Raw genomic sequence first — 20,353 nt, 5'->3', positions numbered from 1 at the left:
ATCTAAACTATCAGGGTGTCAAGAGAAACTGGCTTACTAATATTTCTCCCCCCTTCTTCATGCTACTCTCTCCCTTGACATGCACAGCCCATCTGCTGGTAGCTGCTGCACGGACGACTGCAAACTTCACAGCAGTACCCATCGATGCGCTGCCGAGACCGAATGCGCCCATGAATCCTTCTGCGAATATCCTTTTTCACGTTCAGCGAGCTTGCCAAGTTCCCATGATGGATGGCCTCTGTTTTCTCAACATCCTTCATCTCGGGCACCAACCAGATGGCCCAAATGCCTCACCAAGCACGGTTACCCAATGCTGTGTATATAACTAAAGTTGTGTTTCACGGCTCAGCACTAGCGGCATCGAAATCTGTGTACTGCGCAATGCGGTTTTTTTTTTTCAAATGGAGCGACGGAATGGCTAAAAAGATTTGCCGAAGCACTGCAGTTCGGCAAAGCCGACAAAAGGCATTATTTGTAAACTCGTCGGTAACTCGCAAATGGCGAAAACTATAACGTGGTACCTGAGTCAGTTTTGTCAACCTGTATGCAGAAACAGCCTCATTTTCAGCTACCCACGCAGTTCCTGGCCGACCGAATAGATCTCAAACACGTTTGATACATTACTGCTTTTGAAGACGAGATTAAATGATGCGTGTGCTTGAGACGACTTGTTAAGCTGACGGCTACACTGAACGTTTTAGTGAAGCGTTTCAGGAATATTGTAAAATAGGCTATTGGCGGCATAACAATGCGGAGACAAATTTATATCCTTAGCTTCACAAGCATGCTTATTTTACTATGAATTAAGTAGTTCATTTCTATCATAGGGCATACTGGGTAAAAAATTAGGGGGTAGTTAAGCTCCGCCTTTAAGGGCAGGAAGCGATAACGTTAATGGCTCCCTCCAACGGTTTCTCTGCGCCAAACTGCGCAAAAGGGCGAAGACAGGAGGTAAAACCCTTTTGCGCAGTTTCTAACACTCCTCAATAATGAACCATAAGCCTGCAATAACGACCTTCTAAAGCACATTTCTTCTACACTGGCCTCTATTTTGTGTAAGCAAACCAAGCAAGATATCAGCAGCTTCATGTGGGAACGTCATCGCTGTGACCACCTGTCAGTCCCGTGTTCTGGCGTACTGCCTGAAGCGCAGGATAGTCCGTTTGAAAATTCGAGCTATCTTCGGTTACTTGGTGCCATCCTGGGGCCGCGCCAGAAGAATATCGAAGGTGCTGAAGTCCGAGACTGAGCCCGTAGTGTCGTGTTCATTTCTTTGCCTCTTGTCTTCGTCCGTTTGCACAGTTTCTAACCTTTATTATTTCCCACCTCCATCCTCTCTTCCTGTCCCCTCACCTCGTTCATTTCATTTCTCCATTCTGCCATCTATCCTTTATTTCCGCTGCCCCAGCTCCGGTGCTTCAGTATCGATGGCAGATGCCGGGGCTAGCAAAAATCTTTTCCTTCCTTTTTACTATTATTTTAATTAAAAAAACCACTACCACCACCACAGGAGGTAAAGAAACTGCCTAGGACGCAAGATATTCCCTCCAACAATTCAAGCTGTCTTCGGTCATGTGGTATTGTGCTTGGGCCAAGTCAGAAAAATAGCGAAGGTACTGAAGTCCGAGTCTGCGCCCGTAGTGTCGTTTCTTTACCTCCTGTCTTCGTCCTTTTGCGTAGTGTCCAACCTCCTTCGATAATGAACCAACCGGACGGCAAGAACGTCCTACTTGAAAATTGACTGGAAATGGCGTAGTAATTGACATCCTAACAACGCCGTAAGGAAAGGGAGGAAGGTGGGAGTGAATGATAACGATTTTTTTAGGGAAGGAATGGGCGCAGTAACTTCCTCGCTTATTGCGTTGGACACCCGAACTGCGCCGTAAGGAAGGGGTAAAAGAAGGATTGAAAGAAGAAATGAAGAAAGAGGTGCCCAAAAAAGAGAGAAAGTGGGGCCGTAGTGGAGGACTCTAGAATAATTTCGACCACCTGGGGATTTTTAACGTGCACTGACATCGCACAGCACACGGGCGCCTGAGCGTTTCGCCCGCCTTGAAACGCGGTCGCCGCGGCCAGGTTCCAACCCGGGAACTCCGGCTCAGCAGCCGAGATTCCTAAGCAGTGAGCTACCGCGGCGGGTAACGTCCTACTTGCAAGTCCTGTTTTAAGTTTTGACTCCGTACATCCACGCATGGTAGGATATAGCCAGAGCAGCCGTAAGTTATATGAGCGATGAAAGGAGAAATTCTTACTCGGTGGTCGCGACAGGCGCAGTAGAGCGATAACTGGAGGCCATCAGGAGTGCCTAAAGTCCTACAGAGGCCTAGAGGAGTCGTTATAATTGTGCACAGTTGGCGAAAGTTTAATGTGGCCTACTCCGAGTGGCCTTGATCTCTCCAAGATTCGACACTGGGCACAAATACTTTAGCGCATAGGAACGATAGTATTAAAGACGGATGCAGCTTGTTCTCCACAACAATTTCGAGTCCTTCAATACCTGGCCATATCGGGCGCTTCCGCTCTTCTTTTTAGTACGCCAGCACTAAGTGCCTCGCTAGCGAAAAAGCCGCCCTGTCTGCGGATGAAGCCACGGAGCACGAATAAACCAAAATTAACCACTTTACGGCGGGCGTGGACAGATATGCTTTGCTGGCCAGTGAATTGGAACACCGCACCATCACCGCGACGCGAGTCGGGCGCGCTACCTCTTGACAATCGCCGCAGCTTAACATTCTGCGTGCTAAACGGAAAGTCTCTGGCGCTGTGCTTTGCACGTCGCCGGCTTCGTCAACTTCCATCCGTGCGCAGTGGATCCAAAATCCGAAGCCCAAGTGAAAACCGAAGTGCTTGCGCAAATGGCTGGTGACAAAATGGAGCGAGTGAAATCTCCCATGCCGTATCTTAGGGGGGAACTGGGAGAGACAAAATACTCAGATATGACGAAAACTCGGATATACTGAAGGGCTAGGATATAACAAAAATTTTTGATGCGCTCTTCATTACTGCTTAAGCGGATTCGAAAGCGCGCATCCTTCCGCTTCTCCTCCGCATCAACAAAACTACCGGAGGCCCCTAAGTGTGCTTACGTGCACTACTGCTGTTTCCGTTGGTTCGTTTGTGGCTTGTGCGTTTGTGTAACTTAGTTCAGGAAAGGAGACCGAACCGCACACCATTCGGAGCTCCGTGGGTTAATGCGCAAATATGCAGAATTGGTCATTCTCCATACCTAACATTTATAGATCGCGGCGAGCCCTCATACCACTACCAGCGCAGTGGCGCAGTGGTTAGACGATGCGCCACTTCACTGACAGGTGGCTGTTTATATCCCAGCCACCGGTAGGGATTGTGCGACCCATGTTGCTCTTCCCGAGCAACCTCTCGCGCAGTTGGCCCGACGCTCCTCCGAACTTACCCAAGTTACTACCGATTGGCCGAGTTACCGAGTAACTCGGGTAAATGTTTCCACGCTTTCTGTACACACTGCCTGTATACACTTCCCGTCGACGCCACGCATCAGCCAAGTAATGCTTACGCATTAAAAATGGATCGTCCTAATTTTAAGCCCCGATTTAACCCCGGCAGCTCAATCACCAAGATTAACGAAGATAAACAAAGTTAATAAGTCACTGTGCTACCGCACGTACGTGGCATTTAGTTTAACGAACTAAACCTGGGGCTAATTTCTTCTGAAGAACTCGGTTTATGATGGGCTTAGCGGATGAGCTGGCTTCCCTTGACGAGTGGCACCGAGAAGTTGGCGCGTTGCCCAGAGGCGCTGCCCAAGGACGACATGACTGAATGCAACAGCGGAACCCAGGTGTGCCGAGGCGGCCGCTGCCAGGGCTCCATCTGCGAGAAGTTCGGCTACGAGGACTGCCAGCGCGTCAGCACGGGGGCGGCCAGCCACGTTGACATGTGCCTCGTCGACTGCAAGCGCAAAGGTATACGAGGCTTCCTCACTTGCCTCCGCCGCGCAAACAGTGGCTCGCTCGGCATGAGGGAAACGCACTGGATGGGCTTTTTTTTTGTTTTAAGCAGTGCTCAGAAGATTTTGAAACCCGCATTGGCTTTGGGAAGCAAGAGCTATCAGTGCACTTCAGTGCAGGCTTTATTACGTCCACGACAGAAGCTCCAACAAACAAGCCTATTTTCGTTCTGGCGGTTCAGGTGCCTGTCTGCAAGGATGCGCACGATGTAAAGCTCTTGTGCGCTGTAGGCATCAAATGCAGGCGTCAAACTGCACGGGACAATGCTGTGCGTGCGAAAGAAGAAAACAAGGAGTAACAATTCAAAGAGGGAAAATACAGGCGGGGCCCGTTTAGAGCACACCGAGAGCACTCATTGGACCTCGGAACAAAGCGCGGTAGTGACATTTTGAGATTATTGGTCACCACTATAGTCACCACTGCCTTTACTTATCTGTTCGTCGGACTCCTGGTAGCTCTTAAGCATCAGCCTTACACGGCGTGCCGAATAGAGCGTTGAGAAGGCCTCTGCCGGCGCAGGCACGGACGGCCCCTGCTTGGGCCCGTGCATAACTTCCGGCCTGGAGCAACTGTGCGGCCGGAAACGCGAACGCGGAGCCGCGTGCAACCAGAACCGCGGCTACTGCGACGTGTTTCGCCGCTGCCGCACCGTGGACGAAGGGGGAGCCCTGACGCGCCTGGAGCAGCTGCTCGTGCCCAACAAAGTACGCGAGTGGATAAAGGTGAGCGAGCCGAACGGGCCAAGTCCACAATTATCGTTTCGAACCGCGCTGTTACGGCACCCCCAAATCTCCGGAGAAATGGAGTAAAGCTCGAAAGCAAGGTGTTTTGCATGAATACTATCGGATCAAGGTTGCACATTTTCGTTGTCGCCGCTTTTTTCTGAACGGCTACCGCTGCATGATTTTCCCCGTTCAGCTGGGAAGAACGAGCGGGGCAGCGACACCTGCACCGCATCCTCTACACACCTTTCATTAGCTGCCGCTGCCAGGTCTATTTATACCATGCGACTCAGTGCACCGACGAAATTGGATCGTATGGCCACTGACCGATAGCACCCGGTACATAGGTGGCACCAGCTTTTGGCTCACCCTATTCCTTCTTTCGCCTTTCTGTCGTTGGTCAGTGCATGCTGGCTATCATTGTTGATGTCACACAAGGCGGTTTACGGTGTTTACATTCTTTGAGGAATGGATCGTCGCCAGATTCAGGAGCCAATACGCCGAAGCTGGAGTTAGCGGTTGTTGCATATCAGGTAGACGCCGAAATCATCTCACCTGAAAAAAGTCCGCCGCATAGCTATCGTCGTTTAAGCCCCAGGTTTCATCCCTCCCACAGGGCGAAAAGTTGACAGCGATAACAGTTACTTCTTAGACTACTTAGCCTGTTTGATAATGAACGCCACATGTGGGATTTTGTTCGGGACCGCCGTTTAATACTATCAGAGGTGTGTGGCGTGGGCTGCGGCTTTGCTGCCGCTCTCACTCCTCCGCCTTAGGGGAGGCGAGTGAAAGCAAGAGCTTGGTTTTTCCTTCCCGTATAATGTATGCCTATACCTTCAGGTGGGATGCATGTGCAGGCCTACAGGTGGGCAGTTGTGCTGGCAGTCTTCTTCTTCCTGCTCGGCATACTGCTCTTCATCCGATGCTGCGCAGTGCTCACGCCCACGAACAACCCGAGGCTGCCCAAGGCCAAGAGCTTCAAGGAGAGCGTGCGCAGCCCCATGAAGTTCCTCAAGGTACTTTCATGCCGGGCTAGATTGGTTTGCTTATTTAGGAGCCACTGCTGCCGAATGCATGAAGGCGCAGGAGGGAAGATAATTTAACTGGCCTGAACGTTTTCTTTGTTGGAGTCGTTATGCTTTTCACTCTGCTATAACGTCAACGAAGTCTTCCAGCTTTTAAACACTTAATGTGCCTCAATAGTGTCATAGACATCAGTGCACACAATGCTTACTCCGAGCTTCGTTTTACAGAGTGCCGTTTCTTCGTGGCGCTTTTGCTATGAGATGTACACTGTGTGACACAGACACGAAAATAAGTAGCAAATAACTTCTTTCTTCTTCTTGAAGTGCCATCTGCGCTTCTCTGGGTTCACCACTCGACCCTGCGCGCGCATTCATTACAATGCTTACTTATTGTTGTAACTTCGCAAAGGCTTTATGATAGCGGATATACTGAACATGTCGTTAGCATCCGTTCGCTTCACATGCAGTAGAATTTGGTTCTGTGACTAATATCTAATGTGTGATGTATGATGAAGTTCAAGAATGTATTGCGTTACATTTTACACGCAACGCTGAGTTCAGTCTTTTCTTTTTTTTACAGGGCGAAAAGTCGTCGTCATGACGTGACGGATTTCATTTTATATCATATCCTCTAATCATCATTGCGCTCACGCTTCACCTGAAGTAATCAATGCAAAAAATATGTTTAATATTACCATAGCCTAGGTGCTAGCTCATGCGCCGTATTTACCGTTTTTAGCTCCTATAAATAAATCTGTGATTGGCGGCGTCATCCATGAAGGCCGAGGAATGGCAGCTTAGTCTATTCTTATGTGACCAACATGAGGCTATAACTTAACGCACGCTTTGTCTACGTTCTTCTCAAATGTCCCCAAATAATTGCGCAGAGACAGCACTGCTTTGCAGCACAATTTCGATTTCTATTCTTGCTAATTCGGCGTCTGCGGTCTCATGCAGATTTCTTCAGCTGCATATATTAAATATGACCACTGTGGCTAAAAAAGTCACTAAAATGGTATCACGATAGGTGCGGCCTTTTGTTATAAATTAAATGCGCTCACCTGAAACCTGGACGAGAGCGAAGAGGGAACCGTGGCTGTTGGATAAATTTCTTCCGACAGAAGTAATGAAAGGAGGACAAAAGGAAGCTGGAACGGAATTAGGAAATGAACACCGCTGCAGTGTTGCAGGAAGGAGGCAACGCTTTCTTCGGGGCACAAAACCGCGAATGCAATGAATGTCTCCTCGGATGCTCCATCCATTGGACGCCTTCACACTCCGCTGCTGTGGGCCAACGAAAAATCGCGCTCATGCTTCGAGTGCCAAAATTGTCACTGAATCAGAGGCCATCAAGGAATAAGCGTTCTCGTGTTCTACACGAGAAAGAAAAAACTCACGTCAGCGTCTGCGTTAACACGTCGTGGCAGATGCTTGGAATTCCCCGTCTCTGTGCTTCCCCTCATCGACCACGCGAGGCGGCGCCGTGGGGAGCGCGGGCTCAACAGCCGGAAAGAAGGGAGCGACTTCGAGACGGTGGTCTGCCACCGCCGCTGCATGCGTAGGCGCACTTCGCGTGCGTGTGCAAGTAGCTCTCGCCCACACCTGCTCAATTCATAGGCCCGTGTGATGTCGGAAGCGTCGAAAATGTGGTGTTATGATTAAACTGCCCAAAAAACGCCGTCTGAAGAAACGATGAGAGTGGAAGCAGAATCCGGACACTAAACACATGATGCAGGAAAATACAAATTCTTTGGGTTCTGGTTCCCAACTTGATTAGCCCTTCTTCAGATCTGTTCATCTGCAAAGTAGCCCGCCTCATCACTTTGCAGAGCTCAGACCGAATCAATGTGGCGGGGCTCAATGGCATGAAAGGCTAACACAACCTTGGCCGGAATTGAACCCCAGGGCGTGTAAGATTAGCTTAAAGCAGTTTAAAAGCAGGTTAAACTAGTCAAAACATGTGTACTCTTCCGCCACAAAAGCAAAGTATTATAGTTGCCCCTTCTGATATTCAATGACACTAAGGTAGAAGTTATTAACTCTGAGAAAACGTTAGGAGTCTATTTTACAGAGTATATGACGCGAGATGCTCACATGGAACTCTTAGTCAGCTAGCTGTCACGCACGATTAATTCCTTACGCCGACTTTGCTCAGCATTTCTACTTGCAAGTAATGTTCTGCTTTTAAATTCCCACTATATTAAAATACTGCTCATTAGCGTGGGCAACTACCGCAGCAGAAAATATATCAAAGGTTTTACTGCTCAAAAAAGCCTTCAGACTAATTTCTAAAGCTCCTGTCCTCGCACACAGAAGATCATTATTTAGGTATCGAAAATCACTAACTTGACACGTTTGTAAAATTTTAGACTTTCTTTTCCAAAACGCGAAACACGGTAATATTATTGGCTGCGCTTCAAGAAAACGTAAGTACTTACAGCACCCGTAATACTGAACGTTGGCAAATCTCTTGCTGTCATGCGAACTACGGCAAACAGATGCTTCACTTCAGGCTTCCTACCTTACTAAACCAACGCTCATTCTATAATGGTAAAGATCTTACACTTGTTCCCTTTAAAGAAATCCGTGAAATGTTCCTACGGCGGTTTATGCATGTTTAGACCAGAGCTTTTGCGGCGATTTTATGTTCTCAGACTACTACAAGCAGGGACTACTGAAAACACAATTCCGCAAGGAAAATGGAACCTTCCAGCACTTTGCTTTTAGCCACCGCATTGCCGATGAAAGTTATTCCCTCTAGTTAGCACAAAACCCTTAAGCAAACATTGCTTTCCTCCGCGTGTTTCTTTGTATTTGTGTAATGTATTTTAGCTGATATACTTCGTTGCGCTTTTTTGTGCTTTGATTTCAATTCCATTTATCATTCAACCATGCTGGAAATACGACTGACGCAAATATTAACAAGCGTTCTGTTCTGCAAGAAAGGAATGTTGCGCGCTGTCGCCAATGTATCTTATGATTGACCAATTACACCAATATTCTATGAACAGGATTGTGTCCGTGGAACGATTTTTGGACTATAGGTTTGTGTGTTTTTACAAACGAACAATAGCCAAAGATGACACCTACTTTTCGAACATTCTAACACTTATACCTCGCCGATCCTCTTCTGAAACTAGAATATGCGATTCCTACAAAACCCCACAAATCGGCACTAACTATGGGTTCATTCCAAAAGCTTGAAACGCACAAACAGACGTGGACGAAGAAAGGAGACTTGACACATACGAGCCCTAACTTGCAACAAATTTATTGTGAACCGCGAAGCGGAATACAAGCGATCCTTGACGGACATCACGCAGGCGCAGCCGGTGAGCCAGTCACTGGCGACGCAAGTATTGAAGTTCGTTTGATCATAAAGCGATGGACGGCTTGGACACACAGCCTAACCTGTCTATCAACTCTGCTTCGCAAATCTCGCGGATTAGTTGGCCTCTTTCTTCTCGCGACGATGGTGCATTCTTTGTAAAATGGCACGCAACTCATGCTCACACAGGGATCTGCACTTTGGCCGAAACTCTGTACATCACTGGTGTCGTCACTAGGATCATCAATGGCTTCGCGCTTCCCTCTATCTTGCCTCGGTTTCTGAACACATCCTTGTCTGACGAAGTCTGGCGTCACCACCTTACACGGAAATACGACTTCCTGATCACCCTGAAACTCGGAAACGAGACAATACCTGAGAAAACGGAAGTCAGAGTGCTTGGAATGTAGCTGCAGAACACAAGACGATGTAGCAAAACCATCGCCTCTCTTAAGAATACAACAGAGCAAGTCGCCAAAATCGTGCAAGGAGTCAGCAGTAAAAAGAAGATCAGAGAACAGGGCACCCTAAGACTCATAGACAGTCTCGTGACGAGCAGGGTAACGTATAGTCTCCCCTATCACGAACTAAACAAGCAAGAGGCTCTACAAATCGACACCATACTACGCAGCGCGTACAAAACGGCGCTCAGACTTCCAATGTCACACCAACCGAAAAGCTAATGGCACTGGAAGTATCGCACACCTTCGACGAACTGCGAGAAGCGCAACGTAGTGCGCAGTTAGACGGACTCACTCAACCCAGAACGGGAAGATACCTAATGGAGAAACTAGGGCTACCCCTAAGCACACAAAAAGACAAGGAACAGATTAATAACGAAGACAGAAACAACATCCGGGTAAGACCGATACCCAGACACATGAACCCCAATACACACCATGAAAGACGACAGGCCAGAGTCCGAGCACTCAGCAGGGAATTCAGCGACAATCCCAGCGTAGTCTACGCGGACGTAGCAAAGTACCGATACCAACGCAAAACGATCGCCGTTGTAACAGACGAAGGAGGGAAAGAAATAACCAGCGCAACGATAAACAACCCAAGCATAGAGGCAGCTGAAGAGGCCGCCGTTGCTCTGGCAATATCGCACGGCCACGCAACAGGACAAAATCTCACTATAGTAACGGACTCTAAACAAACATGCAGAAACTACACAAGAGGCAGGATCGACAGCATTGCCAATCGTATTCTACACACGAAGAGAAGACACAAACACTAAACATAATATAGTACGGGTTCCGGGACATGAGGGGATGAGGGGCAACGTGGCAGCAGACGAGTTAGCTCGAGGGTACGTCAACCGAGCATACTCAACACTTTGCACCACAGGCACCTTGACCCCGTTACCCCCACGTACTCGACATGCTCGATCAGTACAGGGGTCAACGGAAACGCTGCTCAGCCCCACACAAAAGGCTAACCAAATAGGAGGCGGTAGACTGGCGCAGACTACAAACCGGTACCTACCCGCACTTGCACAAACTACACAAGATTTTCCCTAGACCTCACGTAGACGAATGTCATTGGTGCCAGGGTAAACCTACACTAGAGCATTTCACATGGATCTGCCCTAAGGCAGACTAAGAGCCGAAAATAGACCATCGAGTGTGACGCAGTGGGAGCACTTGCTAGACAGCCAGGAAGAGGTATTTTTGATGCTTGAAAAAAAAAAAAACCACCTTGGTGCCAATAAATTCACACAGACAAAACAAAAGATACAAGGAGACAACAGACAGGCGCCTGTCCGTCGTCTCCTTGTCTCTTTTTGTTAATTTATTTGCGCCAAGGTCGGTTTTTTTCCGAGCTTCAAAAAATGCTAAACCAACTAGCCCAGCAACAGGACGAGGAAACGCAACGATTTCTCGTACGCCGAGCCACGATGGCAACTGTCAAGTGCGGCATCCTGGACCGAGGATCGACTACGGCGCCCAGTGACCCGTAAGGATCAAGAACCCTTTAAATTTGTCGCCAATTAAGTTTTTTTTTTTTCCATCCATCCATCGTCACCTCTATATATAAATGTGCTGTTAACTGAAAAATTATTCTCATTTTGTGGAAAAGCAGCACCCTTGAATCGTTCATTATCGGGCTTGAGGATGCACTCTGGTTTTTTTTCTCCCTCTCTCTCTTTTTTTCTTGTCACAGGTATTTCATAAGACATTCATCTTTAAACTCTGTCACGCCCAGTTTTGTACTGTGTTGTTGTAATCTGCACTGATTTATTGTACCTGAATCATTGTTGAAACCTTTTTTTGTCTCATTGATTGCTGTCAATACTTAGAGGCGGTGAGGCCCGTCATGCAGTGGTGCAACACTGCTCTTTTTCTTATAGTCCTCAGTTTTTTGTATTACTCGCAAAACTGAAATAAACAAATGAAATGAAATTTATATAAGCGAATCAGTTGAACGACATGTCTGGTGCTGCCGAATGCCGTCAATACGGGGACGGATATACGGATATTGCCCCGTCAAGCTGCTCATCGAAGCAGCTTTCTCGCTGCTGATCCTCTCCTTGCACCCAAAGCAAATAAAATAAAAGATCTATGCTCTCCGGCGTGATTGCGATCGTGACATCAGCATCATCATCAGCCCGACTGCGCCCACTGCAGGACAAAGGCCCTTCCCACATCTCTCCAATTAACCCTGTCCTGTGCCAGCTGCGGCCACCCTATCCGTGCAAACTGCTTAATCTCATCCGCGCACCTAGCTGAATGCCGCTCCCGCCACGCTTGCCTTCCGTTGGAATCCCGTCTGTTACCCTTAAGGACCATCGGGTATCTTGCCTTCCCATTGCATGCCCTGCCCGAGCCCATTTCTTCCACTTGATTTCGAGTAGAATGTCATTAACCCCTGCTTTATCCCTGAGCCACTCTGCCTTTTTCCTCACTCTTAACATTGCATCTGTCATTTTTTTTTCCATAGATCGCTGCGCTGTCCTTAAGCTTAATCTTTTCATTAGCCTCACCTTTCTGCCCCATAGGTGAGTACCGGTAAGATGTAGCTGTTATATACTTTTATCTGGTAAACTAGTCACTTGTAAACTGCCATTCATGATCTGAGAGAACTAGCAAAATGCGCTCCACCCCACTCTCTTATCCTTCTAGTTATTTCGCTCTCGTGATTCGGGTCTACGGTCACTGCCGCACCTAAGTAGACATGCAACTGTAGTCAAACGGGCTAGCTGGTAATTCATATTTGGAAAAAAAAAAACAGCGCCCCTTAATACACGGACAGAGGAAGTCAGCGCTTTGTTGTTATATCTTCCTATGTCCGTGTCTAAATGTGCGCTGTTTTGTCCTACTAAGTAGACGTATTCCCTTACCACTTCCAGCGGCTCACTACCAATTGTAAACTGCTGTTCCCTTCCGAGTGTGTTAAACAAAAATTTGGTTTAATGCATAATAATTTTTAGACCCACACTACTGCTGTGACAGTCTAACTCATTGATCATGGTTTTCTATTCATCTCCTGAGTGACTTAGCAAGGCAACGTCATCAGCGAATCACAGATTACTCATGTATTCTCCATTTACTCTTATCCCAGACTGTTCCTAATCCAGACGTCCGAATATCTCCTGTAAACCAGCAATGAATAGCACTGGCGAGATCGTGTCGCCCTGCCTGCCACCCTTTCTTTTTGGAATTTTATTGCTGATTTTTTGGCGGACTATCGTAGCTGTGCAGCTGCTATAGGTGTCTTCCAGTGTTTTTTACATCAGGCTCTTCTGTACCCTGATTCCGCTATGCCTCTTCAGTAGCTCTGCTCACGGTCAGAGTGAACTCGAAAGAAGCGACCAGCAAGCTGCTCGACCATTAGTGGAAGGAGGTGCGGAAGCGGAGTAATGGTAAGTAAAGAAAGCGGAGTAATCACAAGCAACCATGCAGCGAAGGCCATGAAAACATCTACCGAGATGGTCGAAGAAAGTCCTTTTCGTCACAAAAATCTAAGTGCCTTTCTCAAACGATATGGAAGAATGTATGTCGTGTAACGATGACGCTTCGTTCCCAACAAAGTTGTATTTTGTGCATTTTCTTGAACTAAACCGTTACAGCACATTCCTTTGTCTCGCTCTGTGTCGTCCCGTAGCGCAATCAACGACGATTCGCTGCCTTGTATGAAAGTACAATAATTGTGCCAGTTGCAAAAGAAAAAAAATGGTGGTCGGAGTACTCAAAAAGAAAGTTCATTATTCAATGTCAGGTACAAAAGAAGCGTTTTTAGCAGCACAAAAGAGTTCCTTTAATCAGTAGTCTGAATGAATCCGAGACATAGCTTGTGGCCATACCTAACTCTCCACCACCTGCCTTTATCAAAATCTATTTTTAAGAAGTGACATGCAAGTGTTGATACAAGGGTTTCATGCCAATTTTTTCTGATTGTAATTGGATATGCGTGTGCAATAATTCCAAATTCGAATAGTCGAAATATTTGAATAGCAAATGGCATACCTTTTTATTCGATTCGATAAACGAATAAAATAGTGCATCTTGGTAATTTGGAATGAATCGAATTGATGCTCACGTTTTTGAATAGTTTTCGAATTGGCAGGAAGCTCGAGTAGGGCATGCCGTAGTATTTCCGACGGTGATTTCAAACAACGGCGGACAATTTAGCGTGGTTAGGCCGGATACAAATTACGCGCGCCAGCACTTCGGTTCTCACTTCAGTGTCGGTTCGAGCCTCGGTTTTCAACGTCAAGCAGGCTTCAGAAAAAGACGTCAAAATCGGCCTTAAGCTCCGCCTTGAGGGTATGACGTGATAGCCTTAATGGGTTAAGGCCCATACAAGCGTAATCTGTCCACCAGCACCAGACGTGGGCACCCTCACGAAGACGAACCCTCATGAGGTCGTCCTCACTCACATCTTATGAGGGATTCACTCGGTGAGGTGAGAGTGAGGGTGGATTGGCGCAAAAAATTTCTGAGCGCGAGGTTGACGAATGGCAGAGCTGGTGAGGAGGGAGAAAGTGATGCAAAGATTGAGGGTGTGTCTCTGAGTATATGCCTGACCCGGCCTTTCTTACGTGGCTGGTCCGGTGCACAGCCTATTTCAAAACACGAGGCAAAGACGACTAAAGGAAAACAATTGAACAAGAGCAACAGTCTAGAGGTGGACTGCGCGATCCGTGCGGCCCGTTACTCTCTGCAGCCTACTAAACACGAAACGGGAGAAGGCGATCGAAAACACTATAGAACTAGGAGAAGCAGGGAAAAGGCTTCCCGACAAGAAGCAAGCTGCAACAGAGGAGCTACGCAAGCTGGGCCTAAGATACTCATGCCGATATATCACGGTGGAAAAGCTTCACAACTAAAGACACAAAGTGCAGGACTCCCCCGGCCTCCAACGAATACAGCGCTTCTACGAAGGCTGTGAAAAAACGCGCGTTTGACGACACGAGGAGAGGAGATGACGGGTCTTGTTCTAATGCGAGGAATCGTCTGCAGGGGGTCATGTGTGTTCTTCAGAATTAACGTGCTTCTGTCTTCAATTCAGCGAAAACTAAGAAATGAGAGCCTCGCTCGGGCAGCCTTCACCCGCGATCAACTGAGGCAACTGGTCATTTTTAGCAGTGTCCAACATGCGGTGTTCAATCTATGGGTGCGTTGTTCAATCTTGCAGCCCACATGCTATGTATATTATCCAGGCCTGAGGCATGTGCCTGATTTGTGGACCGTATTTATGAGTCGAAGCAAGGCTGAGTGGTGGGCCAGTTGGTACGACATGTCGAAGAATAAATTTTACCAGCTGAAAAAAGACGAGGGACAAGAGGAGAACTACACAGGACAAGGCTGGACTAACAACTGGCATCTTTATTGTGCACATTCCTTCGAGTAACCGTCATGCATGCGCCAAGCCAAAGCAGACAACCTACGTTTAATCGCCCAAAAGTCAATCTATTTCATTGTCAGCCCAATAGACGGAGAACTGACGCGAGCATCACCATGTTTATCTATCAGATAGGCCTCAAGAATTTCACGTGCCTTTCTTGTTTTTCCGTGGCCTAAAATGGTGGCCCGCAAAGCTAATGCCACCAGTAGCTAGCAACAACCTCAACTCTCACATGCTGTGCCACTTAGAGGTGTGTCGCAGGAATTGGGCATTTCCTCCTTTTCTGCCCTCACATTGTGCGGTTAGCTCTCTCAGGACGCAGAATCTGGGTGGGTGCTGCGCTGACTCTTAGACCAGCCCCTTCTGCCTCGCTGCCGCTACAGATATCACACTTCTTCATACGTATTGAAAAAATTTGTGCACAAACACGTGGACTATGCCGAGAAAAACAAGTACAAGCGCTAACTCACAACTGAAGTATATTCCAAAAACATGCGCATATATATAGGAAATCAAAACAAGAACAGAGCAAGGCTATCATCATGAACGTCACGTGTCACCCTGTGTACCCTAGTGAGCTGACCAAAAACAGAAACTCCCTATCAGAGAAGCAGGTGTAAGTCTGACACATTTATCTCCAAAGATACGCATATGAAAGCCTTCCATGAGCTCACGCACGGTTGATCTCTGTGCCTGAACGAGACTGTCTCCCTACCTTGGCACGGACTCCGGGCAGCATGCAAGCTTCATTTCGGCAGCCATGCTTACTACCCCACTACACGAGATTCCGGACACATGGGCCCCCAACACCGGGCATTGTTTACATTTTTAGGCGATACTCGCCTGAATAATAACTGTCTTATGCCGAAGCGCACATTTCAGCTATTAAAAAAAAACTAATCTCAGAAGAGCGAATCCACTTTCATAGCGCGTTTACGTAAGTATTACGTCAAAACTTCGTTCACTTATATTATTTTTCAGAAGCCAGGGAAGTTGTTGGTTGCAATAAAATGCAGTAAAATTACCACTACGGGACTAACTTCATAGATTTTGCACGACTATAACATATAGAGGGACAGCATTGCTGTCTCACCAGCCGCCAAGGAAATATAGAAACGGGGCGAACTTTGCGTTACTACATCTCTGACACAGTTGCTGCACATTGGCGCTCTAGCGGCGCCTGGTGACAGACGGCAGCAACACCCGCAGCAACTAATAAAAGCGGCTGCAGTGCAAACAGAGCCCCTCTCTAGCCTCCTAAGATTACTGAATGACGGCCATTTGTCTCTCTGCTATCGCGGCTCCTAAACATCTCAGGGAATTCGCCGAAGAGGGTCATTACGCTCTTGAGAGGCCTTTCCTTGTCGCGCCTTTTAGAGGACGTGGTCATTCAGTGGAGCACACACGCGTGCAGCCTCCTGCAGACGCGTGTTTATCTACTTATCGACGGGTGGTAATGAAAGACAGTGAGCCGCCAAAACAATTGCTTGGGCTTTGTCATGATAGGTACTATTGCGCTGTAGCGAGGAAGAAGACAAAAAGGCTGCGTCGGATTCGGTCCATTCACAGCTGAAATATTACTTAACGTATGTTGTCATTAAAATGGAACCCGAATATCTTGCCCTCCACATCATTTCTCTGTACCTCTCTCCTGTTTCCTTGAATGGGGAAATCAGCAGACGAGAGCCTTCTGAGCCGGGGTACCCGGGTTCCAACCCGACCGCGGCGACGGCGTTTCAATGGAGGCGAAACGCAAAACGCGCCCGTGTGCTGTGCGATGTCAGTGCACGTTAAAGATCCCAGCGACTTGAGCATTTCTAACCCGGCGGCGGTCCTTGCAACCGGACCATGCCACTGCGCCAATAAACCACCGCTGCCCCTCGCTCTCTCAAACTATTGTAGCTCGATCTCTGTATCTAGTTTTGCGCTTTTGTATTGTTTCTTTCACCCTCGTTACGTTTTCTAGGTTTGAGCCATTGCAAGGGTATTTATTACCAGTGTGTTAATTTCGTCGTACACTTAAGTACATAACTTGTTTTATGTACGCAACTAACTGCTCAGTCGTGTAAGCTGCACAGCGTTGCCTTTTCGAAATCACGTTGTCTTAAGCTCTCTGTGTAATAGCGTTTTATCTCAACTTGGTTCAGGGTAAAGTGTTTCTGTCGAAATGCACCCCATGCCTTCGGTCAGCGCCTTTTCAGGTTTGATCCGTGTCGCCAGTCAGCAGTCCGACTCTCCTTCTTCCGTACGTGGGGTGAAGTAGTGTGTCGCTCTGACTCCTCTAAAATTTAACGTGCACTGCAGAGGAATCTGAACTCGTCTATTTACCGCGGGAACTCTATTTACACGTTCCGGGCACTCTTATAAACTTCGAATTATTGTCCTGTGCGGCCGATTGCACTAATTAAATCGGACTAAATGTCCCGGCTCCCACCATTTTTTTTTTAACTCAACGCGGTAGGTAGGAGGAGCCAACCAACGCGTCAGCCAGTCCCGTGGCGGCTTGCCGCTCTGCCATCGGCGGAGTGATACGTGAATCAAAGAGTCCACGTGCATATTTATTTAAGTTGGCCTAATTTGCGGCCATATTGTCTGTGATTGAAACTGTTTATTCGCATAAACCTAAAAAAAAACAAAATAAAAGCGAGAGCGAAGCCGCCACTGGACTGGCTGAAAGGCACTCCACGCGTTGGTTGACTCTGCCTACCTACCGCGTTGAGTTCAAAAAATGGCGGGAGCCGGGTCGTTTAATCCGATTTAATTAGGGCAATCGGCCGAACAGGACAATATTTCGAAGTTTCTAAGATTGCCCGGAACATGTAAACAGAGTTCCTACAGTAAAAAGGCGAGTTCAGTTTCCTCTTTAGTGCACCTTTAAGGAGTGGGTAGGTCGGTTCAAGTATAATTATGGCGTCTGTTCCACCAAGCAGCAAGAATTTCGTGGCTGAAATTAACCCGCCAGTAGTTTGTAATCTGCCACTTAGGGCATCATGAGAAGCATTTTTCGGCGCTTTCGACGGCCCAGATTCTCACTGCACAGTTCATTGTACCCGCTGCTGCAAGCACTGTGAGTACAGTCCGTGTGGCATTTCTTGCGGCCATCCCTGGCTACTCAGAACTTCGGAGTGCTAGGCCAGGCCCATGCGACTCGAAAGAGCCGAAAGCGTATGCAGTGAAGAATAGTTTGCGCCTAGCGTGACGCAGTTCCACTAGAACACATCTGCAACTAGTAAAAATAATTCGAAAAGTGCTGACTGTCTGGATTAAGGTCAGGGAGTGCCGACGAAGTAATGGTAAGGGTAAGGACAAGGGAGGGGCGGGGAATTGCAGGAAGTGTGGTTGAGGGGGGGGGGGGGGGGGGGCAAGGATTTAATAGTGACAGTGATAGAGGAAAATCTAAAATGAAGGCGTTTGCCCACCTCTGCCTACGGCTCTATTGATTTCTGTGGTGCAATAGTATCATACCGTGCATAAAAAACCTCCCCTTGAAACAATGCCTGCGCTACGCTTCTGCTTCAGTGCGCCACCAAACAGCCAAAAAATTCCACATTTCATGCGAGAGCATTATATGTCGCATTAGAGACTTTTAGTATAGCGTACGCAGACATACGCAAAGGCATAGCGTACGCTATAAAATTGCGTGCTTCGTACTGCGCATGCGCTAAACACTATTCCTAACCGAGGTTTAACGGGCGTGCCCGTTACGTACGCTGTTTCTCTAATTTAGCGTGCGTGCTCTTGCGTACGCTAGGAAAAATAGCGTTGTCAAGATAGCGGCGCCCACGTCCCCTGCTTCGGAGAGAATTCGTCAATGTTATGGGGTTTTTAGGCATATTCATTGTCCTTAAATGCTACACGTGATATTCGCTTTGCCTCGCCTCGCCAACAGCATAAAGAAAGAGGGATAAACGCCCAATTTTCGATTCTGTGTAACGATTCCGCAGCTCTTAACCCTAACAAGACAGAACCGACTGTGGATTGCCTTGATTTGGATTCCTAAGGAAATGTAGTCACAGCCTTGCCAAAAGTAGCCGTTTCGACGGTTAGCTGGTCCGTCTAGGCTAGCCACCAAGCCCGTCGCAGCAACGCTGCGTCGCAGTGCTCGTAGCACGTGTGTGCGTTGGCATCGTGGTCGTACTTCTCAGATGGCAGCCACCGTTTTGACAGCGCAAAAAAATTCCGCTCCTCGCCTGCGATTTACTTTCGCAGACGATTTAGCGTTACTTAGGGAGGTAAACGCACAAAATTCCTTCATGGACGCTGCACAGTGGAAAAACATTTTGAGAAATGTGAATTTCGCCTGCGGAAAGCCGTTCACTGCCCGGGCCTTGAGAGAAAGGCTCGACCTTCTTCTGGGCCAGTTCATCGCAAACGACAGAACATCGCAAACGAACAGCACTCCCTGAGCGCTTGTTATGTATTCGGGCACTTCTAAAGCGTTCACAAGCGTCCGAAACTCTGCGTTCTCGAACCTAAAGTGACTTCGGAACGTGCTGTCGGGCATGGTGTCCAGATTCAGCAGGCCGCGCCTGGATGCATAGAGTCTGCGTTGCTGTTGACGCTCGCGCATCATCACGGCTTCGATGTCATCCCAGCTTAAAAACGCTAGGCAGTATGGGTCCGCAAGGATGTTAGTACGCACCATGGCGTTATTAAGAACCTCGCTCGGCTCGGTTACCTAAAAAAAGTCGAGCTCTACCTCCACTGTGCAGAGCGCGAACCATTTGGCCACGCAACCGGCTATCTGCGTGATGCGACTTGGATAACCTTGGCCATTCCTTGGCTAAATAGAAAAAACTTTGTCGCAACATATTTTCACAATTTAACACCAGATGGCGCCACTACAACCTACGCTATCGTTGCGTTCAGGTTGGCATATGATAAACTAAAAGTGGTCGTGCGACCTCCTCTGTTACCTCCCGCTAATTGCTTGCGTATAGCGAACGCAAGCGCTCATACGTTATACTAAAGGTCTCTATTAACACAAAAGCCGGCGTGGGTCGCCGTCCATGGCACGAAATTTGGATGATGTGAGAACATGGTGTACGAGGTCACAACACATGTAGGCGAACATATATAGTCATTAATGCCCTAACGCAAAGTATGAAAATCATGACTACTGACTCAGACATTATGCAACGTAGCATAACTCGGCACATCACAAGTAGCGTAATGTAAGGTGTGTAGTTTGTACAAAGTATGCGTAGTCTTGACTCACACTCATAGTTACGACCATTGACAGACATTCTACAGCGTATTATGACTTTAGCATTTTACAAGTAACGTAATATACGGTGCACAGATTTTGTAAAGACTACGCCTTGTCATGACTCGTAGTCATCGCCATGGCTCATTATCATTCTGCAACGTAGTATGACTCAGCGCCTTAATGCATTCTCATTCTGACACGCAAGCAGTCTTAACATTCTCTGCCAAATTTTA

The 20,353-nt window shown here is 47.7% G+C and overlaps 2 protein-coding genes across 2 annotated transcripts in view; both read left to right on the top strand.

Annotated features, from left to right (window-relative positions):
• The window catches only part of LOC144094448 (disintegrin and metalloproteinase domain-containing protein 10-like), a 33,496-nt gene extending 31,755 nt beyond the window's left edge, over nt 1-1,741 (top strand). The window contains exon 11 of the mRNA XM_077628383.1: nt 1,681-1,741. Coding sequence (XP_077484509.1) covers nt 1,681-1,741 — 61 coding nt within the window. The remainder of the gene's footprint in view (nt 1-1,680) is intronic.
• Nucleotides 1,742-3,015: 1,274 nt separating this feature from the next.
• Nucleotides 3,016-20,353, top strand: part of LOC144094447 (disintegrin and metalloproteinase domain-containing protein 10-like) — a 20,461-nt gene continuing 3,123 nt past the window's right edge. Inside the window, exons 1-3 of the mRNA XM_077628382.1 lie at nt 3,016-3,941; nt 4,506-4,708; nt 5,566-5,724. Coding sequence (XP_077484508.1) covers nt 3,719-3,941; nt 4,506-4,708; nt 5,566-5,724 — 585 coding nt within the window. The 5' untranslated portion in view covers nt 3,016-3,718. The remainder of the gene's footprint in view (nt 3,942-4,505; nt 4,709-5,565; nt 5,725-20,353) is intronic.

This window comes from Amblyomma americanum, chromosome 6, assembly GCF_052857255.1.
Source record: "Amblyomma americanum isolate KBUSLIRL-KWMA chromosome 6, ASM5285725v1, whole genome shotgun sequence".
Lineage (NCBI taxonomy): Eukaryota > Metazoa > Arthropoda > Arachnida > Ixodida > Ixodidae > Amblyomma > Amblyomma americanum.
Note: the sequence above shows the minus strand (reverse complement) of the source record. Positions and strands in the feature narration are given on the sequence as shown.